General features: G+C 38.0%; 1 protein-coding gene across 1 annotated transcript in view; it reads right to left on the minus strand.

Moving 5' to 3' along the window:
• lrp1ab (low density lipoprotein receptor-related protein 1Ab) overlaps nucleotides 1-14725 on the minus strand; it is a 118611-nt gene that overhangs the window by 52371 nt on the left and 51515 nt on the right. The window contains exons 7-17 of the mRNA XM_084099248.1: nucleotides 6268-6430; nucleotides 5409-5631; nucleotides 4127-4316; nucleotides 3793-3936; nucleotides 3431-3667; nucleotides 3126-3306; nucleotides 2599-2821; nucleotides 1799-1988; nucleotides 1442-1570; nucleotides 1162-1302; nucleotides 69-194 (exon numbers count right to left, since the gene is read on the minus strand). Of these exons, the coding sequence (XP_083955374.1) occupies nucleotides 69-194; nucleotides 1162-1302; nucleotides 1442-1570; nucleotides 1799-1988; nucleotides 2599-2821; nucleotides 3126-3306; nucleotides 3431-3667; nucleotides 3793-3936; nucleotides 4127-4316; nucleotides 5409-5631; nucleotides 6268-6430 (1947 nt within the window). The remainder of the gene's footprint in view (nucleotides 1-68; nucleotides 195-1161; nucleotides 1303-1441; nucleotides 1571-1798; nucleotides 1989-2598; nucleotides 2822-3125; nucleotides 3307-3430; nucleotides 3668-3792; nucleotides 3937-4126; nucleotides 4317-5408; nucleotides 5632-6267; nucleotides 6431-14725) is intronic.

A 14725-nucleotide genomic window follows, 5' to 3' on the forward strand; every position in this document is an offset into this window, starting at 1 on the left:
TGTACACCAGGAAATATTTGGACCTGAATCTAAAAAAATGCTTAAAAATCATTCAGAGTTCACAATACCCAAGCAGGTGCTGTTCGATTCATCTTCATCATTCCCACAGTCATTGTCTCCATCACAAAGCCAGCGCAGAGGGATACAGCGGTTATTCTGGCACTTAAAGCGGTCTGCAGGACAGGTGTGCTGGTCTGAAACAGGACAAATAGAGGACAATTTAAAGGTGCACTAAGTAATGTTTTGTTTGTTGCAATGGCCGATATAACAGCCCGACTTATACTCACACCTAGTGGTATGGATGCAGAATCACACAAAAGAAAATATTTACAGTTACTGATGGCATTGTAGAATCCTATTCACAGTCAGCCATGATTAACTTATTCTGTGAGCCAATAATTCTCAGATAATAAAATCTTATTATCATATTATTATTATTATATTATTATATATAATATTATTATATTATTATTATATTATTATATATATATATATACACATTTTATTATCTGAGAATTAGTGGAATTATATATATATATATATATATATATATATATATATATATATATATATATATATATATATATATATATATAAAATCTTGCTTTAAGAATACAGCAAGAATTGCTGTAAGAAAAAAAAAAAATCTTGCTGTCCCAAAACTTTTAAACCATTTAATATACAATATTATATAATAACATGTCTGTATCATATATTAATGTTAATACACAATACATACATGTTATTATATAATATTGTATATTAAATAGTTAAAAAAATTTAGGACAGCAAGACTTTTAGGGTTTTTTTGTGTGAAAGAAATGAATACCTTTATTCAACAAGGGCACCGAGCAGATCTGTGACTGTAAAGATTTCTATTTCGAATAACTGCTGTTCTTTTGAACTTTCTATTCATTAATAAATCCTGAAAAAATGTATCATTGGATCATGTGACTCTGAAGACTGGAGCAATGACTTACAATAGAAAACAGTTATTTTAAAATTGCAATTATATCTCACAATATTACTGTTTTTACCGTATTTTTTTTATCAAATAAATGCAGCCTTGGTTAGCATAAGAGACTTCTTTTAGAAAAAAACTTTTGAACAGTAGTGTATCAGTAGTTGAACAGTGCGTATCTGAGACAAAAGGACACTAACGGCACAACTCGGGGGCCTCATCGCTGTTGTCCAGGCAGTCATTGTCCCCGTCGCACTTCCAGCGGTCTTGAATACAGCGGTTATTCTTACAGGCAAATTCTCCAGGCTGGCACTGAGGAGGAGGCACGTAGGAAGGGTTTGCTGGCAAGAAAGAAAAAAAAGAACAATATTTTAAAACTAAAAATCTCCCAAAAATCTCAAACAGGCCATTTTCGAATCATTTCAGGTTATTTGTAGTAACTTTTATACGTCAGGCCACTTAAAGCACAGCATACCCCACCTTTACAGGTCTTGTTGTCAGTGTCTAGTATCTGGTCGTCGGCACAGGCGCAGGAGCGTCCCGTGGGCGTCAGCAGACACAGACTGCTGCAGCCACCATTATTGGCACGGCACACATTGGAGCCAATGACTACACACAACAAAAACATCCTCAGCAGATCCAAATTAAACACACAATATAATCCCTGAAACTCTGATCTCATTAGTTTGTAACCGCTAACATTATGTAAATAATGAGGCTGTTGAGACATGTTACCATACAAAACGTAATTAAGAATTTGTTTGATCTGTCAGCTCATGCTTTGCATATGACTCATATATGACAGATTTTTCAAGAATAGCTCAGGGCGTTCAGTACTTTGCTGTTGTTGTGCATCGTAGGTGCGAATCTCGTAGATTGGTGGTCGTTCATTGCGTAGCAACGTGGCCTTCTTGGTATTCTGGTCCAGCTTGTAGATTCCTCCACCGCGGTACTCATTCCAGAACAGGAAGTTCTTATAATGGCAAAGGCCAAAGGGATGATTTAGCTCGTGTCCTTCATATACCGTCTGGATGAAGAGAAAAGTATGCTTCTTATGACCTTTTAATGCAAATTCTGTACAAAGGTTAAGATCAGGAATAATACATCATAATTACAGTTTATGATAAATTGATAAATGTTGATAAATAAGTTGATAAATGTCAAGTCCTCCTGGGACGTACATATTTACGAGTTGGCATGTTGTAATTATTATGATGTTAGGTGTGTTCAAATTACTTTTGTCACAGCAAGATTGCAAAGTACCTTTTATTTAAAAAAATAAAGAAACATTTTTTAACAATATTACATTTTATCAATTGTTTAAAATGATGAATAAAGAACGCACACTGGGCGTTTTGTTGAATATGTAAATATGTGTGGCATGCTCAACCGCTCAAATCATATAGATTAGTTTTACGATCTCTTTATGAACTTTTTGAAACGTCAAAGTGGTAATTGCGTCAGACAAAAGTCTTACATTCTGAGTGAACATTTTTGGGTGAACTAACCCTTTCCTTGGTTGTACCCATCTATAGTGCAAGTGCATATGCACCTTTATTTTTCTTTTGAATAAACTGGCATCACTGATGCGCTCATCCACCAAATGTCAAGCCTTGAATCTATATGCGTTTCCTCACCCTGCGTTCTGTGGTGTTGAGAAGCACCATCTCGATGCGGTCATAGTATGCATCCACCCAGTACAGAATGCCCATCTGGATGTCCAGGCTGAGGCCATTGGGCCAGAGCACAGTTTTAGACGTAAACAGGATGCCAGCGTTTGAGCCATCCATCCAGGCCTTCTTTATACTGCCACGATTGGTCTCTTTAGGCTCCTCCTCCCAGTCACTCCAATACATCATTCTGAAAATATAAACAGGCCGATATGGATTTATACATTCAAAGCTGTAGATGTAACTCTAACTGGCTTATCTGTATGTAGGAAGTGGTGTGGCATAGCGTTTGCATCTGGTTTGATAGCTTTGAAGGTTTTAGGTAGGTTTGGAATGTTAGCATGCCACACAGAATTGTCAGTGTACTATGACAAAATAAAATATCTAAAATCACTAATATTTCATCACATTATAGTAGATGATTTTCTTTCCAGTGATTGTTTTTCTTTTTTAGGGCTCTTGAATGTGTAATTGAGCAAAAATAATTGATATACCCATGGGAAGGGTCTACTACTATGGCCCTGGGATGGGTCATCTTGCCCTCAATAAGAGTTTTGCGGGTCTGAGAGGCTTTCTCCAATTTGGCCACACTGATGGTCTTTTTGGGTCCATCATCAGTCCAATACAGGTTTTGCCCCATCCAGTCCACAGCAATACCTTCTACTGTGTGAATACCTGTGAGAGACAAAATAAATGGGATGAAGAAGAAGAGACTGATACATGAAGGAGTAGTTCATCTAATTCAAACAACTTCAATGACACTCCAACAAAAACCATCCCAGCATCATGCTGCACTCACCATCCTTCACTATGATGTCTCTCTCAGTGCCATCGATCTTCTGGCGGCCGATGATGTAGCTGGTGGCGTCAGCAAAATAGATGAATTCGGTCTCAGCGTGGAAGTCCAGTGCTCTTGGGTTATTCAGGTTCTCAATAGGGATGATGTGCTCGTCATACACCCTAGCGTGCATGTCCATACCGCGGATGACTCCAGGCCGGCCTTTACCGTACACCAGGAAGAGCTCGTGCTCTGGTTCTGAGGAAACACAGGGAAAATGATCATTATATGCAAAAAAGCACTGCAATGTGGAATGCTGTTATGTAATGCTGTTTGGAACTGGTTTGGGTTGGTTTGAGCAGGCTGGGTTGAATTTTACTCACTCTTGCAGGACTTTCCATCACTGCCAAGGCTGAAGCCAGAGCGGCAGCGGCAGGTTCGGCTCTTGTGACTGTTACCCAGCAAGCAGATATCAGAGCATCCGCCTGCCTTCCCAAACTGATCCGGAGCACACGCATGACTGCGAACTAAGGATGGACACAAAGCATAATTTTAACATAAAGAACCAGTGGGGAAACCACTCTGAATAGTACATTGAGTCAGAGATTGAGTCAGAATGTACCTCTTACAGAAGAGTAAAATGAAGCTACCCATTAAAATGCACTTGCTGAACCCTTAGAAACATTTTGAAATGTCAAACAAAATCCGCAGTCATACCTGCAGGCTGACGTCTCTGGTGGTAAACGTGAAGGGCGCCACCTTTATCCACGCGTGTCACCACCTGGAAGTCAGAGCTGTTGAATCGGTTGACTCTGATCACGCTGGTTTTGGGCTGCATGTTGGCGTTGTCAGAGTTGGTGGCATACAGATAGTTTTCAAACACTGTTAGACCATAGAGATGTTCAATCTGCCAAAACAAACACAAAATGTATATTCATTATAAAAATGCCTTTTGAGTTTTAAGATTCATATAAGTTTACATGATCTTTCCAAGTCTAAAAATCACACTAATAAGGCTTCCTCATATATACTAGTTTTCCAAGACTGTGGGAATCCTGGTAATTCAAAGGGGACCAATCAGTTGTTTTAGTCAGTCAGTGAATTAAAATAAGAAATATCTTGATTTTTTTTATAGTTTTAGCTTATTTCAAAGCTTGTTTCATCTGTTCCTAAATCATTTAAGTTATCTTTAGGCCCCCTTGGAAGTTTGCTGGTTAAGAACCACTGACCTTTATTAGTGTTCAAAGGTAACGAGAAGGCCGTTAAAATCGATTCCCTATTTTCGTTTTCGAAACTTGCGTTGGTTGGTCCGATCGATTGTGCAATCGATTTTCGAATGTAAAGTGACAGCCCTAGTCAAAATTATCGATTTTTCTTTTATGCCAAAAATCAAAGATCATGTTCCATGAAGATATTTTGTAAATTTCCAACTGTAAATATTTAAAACATTTATTTTTGTGAGTGAATGCAGCACAATCGCAAACATAAATGGACAACTTTAAAGGTGATTTTCTCAATATTTTGACTTTTTTGCACCCTCAGATTCCAGATTTTCAAATAGTTGTATCTCGGACAAATATTGTCATATCCTAACAAACCATACACCAATGGAAAGCTTATTTATTTATAAATATCATGTGGTCCAGGGTTTTGTGGGCCAAAGGGCACAAATTATTCTTTTCTATTAGGACTATGTGAACATCACATACAGTGATCGCACAGTGAATGTAAACTAAAGATCTGAAATCTATTAAGAAGTCCTCAAAAAAAGTGTGACACTGCACTTGCACAACGCTCAGTTTTCACTGCTGCAGCAGGTTTCAGATGAGCTAATGCTGATCTTTCAGTCCTACTGATCATGTGATGTTCCAGAAACTCATGTGTGATGACGTCAATGGAAGTGACATTCTGAGATCGAGTTCATGACTCCAAACAAACAACTCTCGTACAGCACACGTGGCTTCCACAAAAGCACATGAACGTGACACTTCACACGTACCAGTAAACCTTGAATGATGGTGTGCCGGTTCTTGCCTTCGTAGTCCACCACCTCAATGTAATCCAGGTAAGCGTCGGCCCAGTAAACCAGCTTGCTGACCAGGTCCAGAGTGATGCCATGAGGGAAGACTATTTTACTGTCTACAAGTTTGGTGCGGTTTTGGCCATCCATATCGCAGCGCTCCACCTTGGGGATCTGGCCATAGTCTGTAAAGAACACTTTCCTGGAAGAAGAAAAGACAGAAAAGATAACGTTATGATGTACAGCAATCAACCACAAAGAATGCATAAATTGTATAAATTGAGGAATGCTGATTCCATTTAGATTCATCCTGCCCAGAACCAATAATAATAATAATAATATTCATATATAATATTATTGATACTAATGATATTTAATAATTAAAAAAACATAAGACACATAAAACATGTTTACACTTTACAACTTTACAATTAAATCATATTTATTTATTTATTTATTTGCATTCAAGCATTATTTGCAGTAATATGAATGATATCGTTTCCCACATTATAGTATTAAGAATTTAGCGGATAAATATGCTTAACTGATATTTAAATAAAGTAAGTAAGTGAGTAAGTAAATAAATAATGCTTTTTTCATTTTTTTGTTTTTTGAGTTGAAAAGGTTTATTTTATTTTATTTTTATAACTAAAGAAAGTTGAGAAAGTGAATATGCTATCCTCATGGAAAAAAAAACATCATGGACCCTTGTAGGAACTGATACTGTGGTATGGTGCAAAAACATGGCATGACATATGTCTGCAGAGAACTAAAAGTGACATGAGTGACATTTGTTGGTCTAAACAAGGATTAAGGAGTAATGGTCTTAGGTTTTCACCCCATGGCAGGGTCCAGTGCGATTCCTTTAGGGTTATAGAGCTCCAGGTCCAGTAGGATGACACAGGTGAGGCCGTCTTTACTGCACACAAAAATGCGGTCGTCCACATCATCCACAAAGTAGAAGTTTCCCGTAAGCCAGTCAATGGCCATCTGCTCCACATCTGAGTTTGTGTGAGAGAATCAAGACAGGAAGAGAGAGTGAGGACGGAATAGAGGCAATTTTCAGTGTTCACTTTATTTTTAGTTAGTCATAACTGCAGCTTCTCTCTGACTTAGCAGATAGATGCTGCACCGTGTTGGAATGCAAAGCTTGGAGGACTGGATAACAGGAAAGAAGCTATGCAACTTTTGAAGAGCTACAAGTGTTTGTATCTGTCTATCAGTGTAGCTGGCTCGAAACAGTCCCATTATTAGATCTACTATCATAGGAGAACCAATAAACCTGGACAATAGTCAAACACATCAACTCTGAATAACTAACCATATTGCTGCCAGACTGTTCTTTGAATTCTCACTGGTACAAATTTCTGCATCTCATAGTTTAGTTTTAATATTAAACATAAAAGATTATCTAATTGGATACTAATTATCTAAATGGATACTAATTGGATTTTCACTTTCAGTGTGGCCACAAAAAAATTATAATTGTTTTCCATCCAAATTGCAAATTTAATTTAAGAAAAAAATAAATTCTGAATAATTAAAAAAAAGTGAATAAACCAGTGTTTTTTAATTATAATTTGCCCCATTCACTAAATAAAAGCAGAACAAATATATCTAACTCATCTGTTAATCCATTCTGATGTAAAACAGTTACATAATAATTATATTTGCAGAAACTCATTCTGCTTGTGTTTTATGAATAAGGCCCGATGGATTTTTATACGTCTCTGCATATGCATATACTGTATGTGTGTGCGTATCAGCCCAAATCTGACTCACTGTCACAAGACGATTATTCACTCAGAGTGTTTCTCTCCACTTTTACAGCAATTAAAAAACAAGAAAAAAAAGAAAGATGAAAATCTCACGCTACATGAGATTCCATGCTAGTGTTTTTACTAAACCTTCAGTTTAAAACCCTGACACAGACACCCGCTCTCCATTACAGCACCTTTCCCAGCACAGGAAGGCCGGACTTGGCTGTACAGTTATCCTCAATTCTGGGAAAAGATTTTGAAATGGTAATTCAGTGGATACTGAGTTTCTCTTTCTCTTCTCTGACAATAAGACTCCTTCTGTGCGTGCCGTCTAGAGCTCCAGCTGTGTGGGCCAGCCTGCAGTGCCTCCCATGAAGTTTGGTGTTACAACAGCTGCCACCGTACTTCCTGTTACTGATTTGTTTTGTTTTTTTGCAGGCATCCACTAATGATCCTCAGGCATAGGGACATGTCCTTGTTGTGCAACCCAGTGAGGCGAAACTTGTGCAAACCAGACACAAACAGTTCTCACACTTTTCTAAAAAGTCCAGTAAACAGCAGCCCTGCCAGGAAAGGCAGAACTACCTCCAGGCCACACTAAACCTCCCCCCCTCGGCCCTGAGCCTGCAAAACAAACATCCACAGTACCTGTTGCGCAAAACTGTAAAAGACACGTTATTCCAGAGGGCATGTCATCCTGATACCCTCGTTCTCTACAATTCCGCTAAATCAAACCAAGTTACTCCTTTCTTCACCCCCTCATTCCTTCATAGGAAAAGTATAAAACAATATGTGCTAGGAACATCTGTTACCAATCAGAAAGCTAAAAAAAAAAAAAAAAAATACAGACGAAAGGTACCACATATGGTTATGAACTGGAATTAGTTGTGTAATAGCAAATGCAGCAAGTGATTTTGAAAGCAATGCAAGGAAAAAAGAGAAGGGAAAGTAAAGATTGCTTAGGTTTCTAATTACTCTCAAGATCTACATTACTCGAAGTGGATACTGATATAGGCATGTGTCTGTGAATATATCAAGTGTAACTGTGGTAGAAAAGACAAATGTTACAGCTACCAGTAAAGCGAAGCTTAAGTATATCAGTGACAAACACAAGAGATTTAAAAAGGCTGAGGGAAACAAAGCAGTGAGTGTCTTTGAGGCCTGGCACACGCTTCTGGGATTCTTATGAATGGAAGACCCTTTTAACAAGGCAACAGTTAGAAGTTCTCAGATATATGGAATATAAAACATTGATGCATCAAATAATTGGATAATAACGATCCTGTTATGGTGGATTGCTTAAATAATGCATATCATAACACCACAACACCCAATGCAGGTGTCCGATAAAAAGCTATTAAATAAATAAAGATTAAGTAAATAATCCTGCAGCATGAAATTAATAGTCAAGTCACTTAATATAAGGCCATAAGAACTGCACATGTAATAATATTTAGTGGTTGTCCAATATATCCACAAGGCCATTAAATCGGCCCAATTTTTTTGCTCGATGGTGTTTTAAGCCCCCAATGGCTCCTTAGACGCAGCTAACTCTACCCTCAACCTTAAACCTACCCATCCCCTCGCTGCCCGGAAGGCGCCATTGGGGGCATAAAACACCAAACACCCAATTTTTTGTTTCAACTATTGGCATCGGCTGATAGGTTTTTCTGTTTGGCTGACAAGTGTCGGAAGGGAACTTTGGGACTTTTATTTTGACAGCACTGTGAACGCCAGTGTGAACGGGATGCAGACAGTTCTGCTGACACTGGAAACGTACGTAAAATAATTTTAAAACTATGCAGTGCTGTATCAAGTTTGTTGCGGTGTCTTATTCACTTAATCAGTGTATGTAAAATTAGCATTACCATATCTTTATTTGAGAAAATATGATTCCCAGAGCAATTTACATAGTAGAAGATTACATACTGCACTGTTGGTTACTTGAGTTGCCATCTAAAGTATATCTTTTTTCATTATTATGTATTTTACAGCTTATTTTAAAACAAAGCTCAAATAATTTGAAATTGAATCAATATGAAAACATTGTCTAATTTAGTAAATATCACTATTTAAATTTAAACAGTGTGATATCGTATATCACCATTATATCAGTCATCCTGCTCCCAAAGATATTGACATTGGCCTTTAAAAACATTCATATATACGAATTAGAAAAAACTGTTAAACTATACTATTATACACTATACAGATATACTATATACAAACTGAATAGTTTATATACACTACCGTTCAAAAGTAATAAAGATAAAGAGAAAAGATTTTTTTAAATGTTTTTGAAAGAAGTCTCTTAAGCTCACTAATGCTGCATTTATTTGATTAAAAATGCAGAAAACCTTACAATTGTATTATTACAACTTAAAACAGCTGTTTTCTGTTTTAATATATTTAAAAATGTCCTTTATTCCTGTGATGGCAAAGCTTCATGAATGAAAGATGACACCAGCAGGCTCTAGAGCTCAGATACATTGGGATGAGATGTGGACCATTCTTAAAACTGCAGGACAGCTATTACACAACCAGTGGCAAGGACGTCTTGAGCAGATGACGTGTTGAGACACCCTCAAGCATGACCAAGAGAGAACGGATATGCACTACCCAGGTTCGTCAGCCACAGTGGGCGTCTCACCCACCACCCCTCCAAACACACTGAAGATGAGTTTGTGTGTGCGTCATGGTCTGTTTTCAGGCTTTTTACGGGGGAAAGTGGTCACAGGGCACATCTGGAGTGCTCATCTGCCCAGCACGCAACAGTTATAAATCACTACTCCCTGTGTAAAACTGAGTTATACAAGTCAATGCTGCATGGCCATTACAGTACGGATCCCCGAAGCATCAAGTGAACCTTCTTCATCACAGGACTATCTACTGCATATGAGCTCATTAAAAAAAACTCATCAATCTACTGTCCTTCCATTTCTCCTGCCTTTCCTGCCAAACGGCCACACAGAGTCATTAGGGATGTGGCTGTAATAGCAGATGTCCTATTCACACTGAAGAGCAGAGGCTGTTGATTTATAGGTCCAGTTAGAGAGAGATCAGAAGTTTGATAACATGTAATTATCTCAGCCCTGGTGGCGTAGCGCCTTTGGACACAGCGTAATTGAACAAGGTTGCTCTGATTTATAACCTCTTTGAGGAAGTTTGGTGGCTGGTTTTATAAAAGGCCTGGGAAGCTACATAAATGGTGCTAACTGCACTAAACCTACAGTGAAGCAGAACAGAAGAAGAGATCTGCACTCTTTGAGGACATCAGGGATCAATGTCAAAGGAGAGGGACAAAGCATTCTGAGAGTTTATTTCTTTGTATTGTATCTTTAAGACTTCTGTATCCAAATGTTTACTGTTCAGCATCCATTTTCTGAAGCCATATGTTTGCTTTTTATATGAAAAAGACACAAGGCTGGGGGGTTCATACAGGCTTGATTATAAATATTTTTTTAATAAACTATCCATTATAAATTGTGCACCCAACATGCTGCTCCTGGTCTTGAACTTAGTCATTGGGACACATTCTTGTGTGCTCTGGTAGACAACTGAAGCTTGGGCTGGATGGGAGATTGAGCCAGGATCCATGCTTCTGGATTACTCAGACGGACCCAACCAGGTCTCGAATCAAAAAGAAAAGAGAAAGAGAACCGAAAGAGATTGTGACTCACTGTTTCCCCTTGTCTGTCTAGCATGCAGATAGATCTGAAATCAGAGGAACAGCAATGCACAGGGTCCAGACTTCCTCTAAGACTACTCTGAGACAATAGCCGCGTTTCCACCGAAATTACCCGGAACAATTTGTCCCAGGAACTTTTTTCCCAGACCGGTTGCTTTCTGCGTTTACACCGCGGTCTAAAGTACCGGGAAGGTAAACTGCGCGCAACTGCTCCTCCCAGTCTGCGACAGACAGTAATCAGTTTTGAGCACCACATTTATAATAAGTATGGAGGAGATTCAAACTGTGCTGCAGTTATGTATTGGTTTACTAACGAGGTAATTAACAAAACAAAATAGACGAGCACTGATACTAAAGCGTGTTCAGAAAGCTTGTATGCGTATAAAATTAGACAACGCATGTTATCAGTAATTGTGAGATGCCTGGGACGAACGCGCATAAATTCCCTCTTTCGCAAATACGCTTAAAAAAAGCCTGAACCCAGTCTATCAATCATAAATAGTGACAGTCTTGTAAATAGTTGTTTGTTACTAACCTCAAAGCGCTATTTCAATCCTGTTAGTAAATTTATAACATGGTTTGGAGTGCCTTGCAATAGATGACAATGTGTAAACATAATGACTTAATAATAAAAGCTGTGGCAGAAAAGAGACGAGCACTGATAAAGCGTGTTCAGTAAGCTCGTAATGCTAACGTTAGATATAAAATTTGTATGTTATCAGCTATTGCGGACATTGACCGTGAGATGGCTGGGACGAACGCGCAGAAAGTTTCCTCTTCCACAAAATAAAGCCTGAAACTCGTCACCAGTCCACCAGTTTTTTTTATTAAATTCCATATTTGCAGACAGACAACTCTTACTGCATGAAGCCACGACACGAACCGCAATAGATTTTTTAAAAAGGGAGGTTAAAAATAAATAAAATGCTGCGTGGAGTCATCCAACCAAAATGCGGCGTGAACACAACCAATCAGCTTGTGCAGTGCACAAGTCCCACCCCTGAAAGTTCCTGAACTTTGAAAAAGTACTACCTCGTGAGCAGGGACTAGCGGAGGGGGAAATATTTACCCGGAACTTCATTTAGACCCTGGTTCCTGCGGTGTAAACACATCGAGTACCAGCCCAAAGTTCCTAGTTCCTGGGGAAAGTTCCTGCGGTGGAAACGCGGCTAATGAAGCTCTGTTCTAAAACCTTGTAAGCTGCCTTACTGTCGATGATAATAATGATGATGATTCATCATTAATATTAATCTGACTGATTATTATTGTAAAAACTATTAAATAATAATTAATCATTTTTATAATATTCTGTATATTTATTTTTACATTTATTTCATTAACATTTATTTTCATATGTTGCTATAATAATGGCAATATATTTTATATTATAATTATATTATTAATATAAATAATTTGTTAAATTACTATTATTAGTAGTAAATTGTATGTGTAAATATATTTTTTTACTAACATTTAAATTTATTTAATTATTATTTATATAAATGTTAAGTTGCTATAATTCATCATCATCATCATCATCTTTATTATTGTTATTATTACCTTGTAAGTGGGCAAATTGGAACGCTCTACATGGGAAGATACTTAGCGCAAAAAGCGCTATGCATGTGAACTTACATGCCACAGTTTTATACTTAGGGATATGTGAAACTGTGTTCTACATCAGTCCTAAAGAGTAAACAGGGCGTGATTATTTCAAGCAACAATAAACTACTGTGCGCCAACTCGTCCCACCCTGCGCACCCTTCCTGTGAAACTGCTTCCTTGGTGTGCTGGCGAGTGGCTTTCCCTGGCACTCCAACATCACACACACACACACACACACACAAAGAGAAGAAAGTGTTGCATATCAGACCTCTGTGTCTCTGCACCCATTATCCCTCTGTGTTGGTACACACAACCACACTTGGCAGCATCTTCATCAGAGAGCAGCCAATATCTAGTCTGAGCTGGCTTTCAAGACACATTGATTACAGGAAACGTCCACCACTTATCAACAAGCACATCAGCAAAGAATTTTAGTATCCTGTAAATCATTTGGGTCATTGTCTAAAGGTCATAGTATACCATTAATGGAATAAAGTTCTGTACAAACGAAGAAGACATGTGTCATGAAAAGCTTCTGGGAAGCTGTTCTGCAGAGGGACAATCAAGAGCTGTTATAAAAAAAAACATTTTGCTAATTAAAAAACATATATATCATGCATTAAATTGGCTTTTTTGGGGGGGATGTGCAATGAATGACTAGTTGCCTAATCTTAAGGAAGCCTTAAATAATTTGGCTGGTTTCAGGTTCACCTTATTACAATGAGTGAGACATTTAGTTTTTTGTTCCATTATGTTGCAATCCATCAAGCTGTGTTTGAAGCCAAGAATATGAGTTCAGATTGTGAAGAGGTATTTTTAACTTGATTCACTTAACACTTAATTGATTCTCTAAAACATTTAAACCAATGGTGATGGTGGGATGCTTAAAATAAATAAAACGCATGAAGTGTGACAACATCTGAAGACATTGAATTTGCATTGACGGATGAACTGCAGGATGAATTTTAAAAACTTCTAGAATGTTTAACTTCACAAAGTAAAAGCTAAAGCACAATGAATTGTCAGCATAATAACTGAAGTACCGCTGCTAAACATCAAAAATAAGCGAATTATCTAATTCTATACCACCCATACTCATCGATGCACAAGGGCAACGAAGGCTATCCCGTCTAGACCGAGCCAACAGAAGGTCTACTGTGGAACAAGTCAAACTAAATTTTAATGATGGGTCGCAACACACAGTGGAAGAAGGTCGCCTGGTCCGATGAGCCACATTTTCTTTTACATCACATGGACAGCCATGTACATGTGTGCCGTTTAATTGGAGAAGTGATGACACACTCAATCCAATAAAGCACCTGTGCTGGACCAACAAGTTTAATCCAAAACTTCACCTTGCAACCTAAAGGATTTAAAGGATCTGCTGCTAACGCCTTGGTACCAGACACCACAGGACACCTTTAGGGGTCTTGTAGACTCTATGTCTTGGTGGGACAATGCTGTTTTGTCAGCACCCGGATGAACAACAGCATAAAGCAGGTGGACGATGTTTGTATATTATATATGGTGAAAATTTTTAAACAGTTGTAAGACCAAACATATATAATTGTTATTATACATAAATAAATTATCAAAAATCTTGATGTTGATTAAAAAAATATGGTCATGTAATGGATTACCTCCATGTTTATATTTGTATGTATGCCTACATGAATAAGTTATTATTGTATCTTTGTGCTGAAGACATGCAGCAAAATGCAGGTCAGCATTATTTAGTCCAATGTCAGCATGCAATTCAGTTACAAGGAAGTTATATGGAGAAGCATAGTTTATCCCTGCCCTATTTTTCCCAACACTTGTGTTCCTGACGCACTTTGTGGTTGAACTCATTTAAGCCCTGCAGTCTTCGGTGTCAAAACTGTGGAAACATACAAGGAAACACGCAAGAGAGATATGATTTTAGAAAACCTTCTTGCCTGAACACAGCTACAGTAGGAACAAAACCAGACCAGGTGGCAAATAAGACATAGACCTAATAATGCAGAAACTCCCTACAGGGCAGGAATGTCCAGGTGATGTAACGGCTGATGTTCAATATGTTATGAAAGGTGTCATAGCAATTGCTGCAATGATTTGGGCAGTAAACAGTGTATCCTTGACATCCTAAATCACAGTTATTGTGTTATACAATCTAGAACAAACATGTCACTGTCAGTATGTCACCGCAAAATTAATTATGATTCCCAGACAAACATCAAGGCTTATCATATACTAAGCAAGCT

This window comes from Abramis brama (assembly GCF_963993115.1).
Source record: "Abramis brama genome assembly, chromosome: 22".
NCBI classification, from domain to species: Eukaryota; Metazoa; Chordata; class Actinopteri; order Cypriniformes; family Leuciscidae; genus Abramis; species Abramis brama.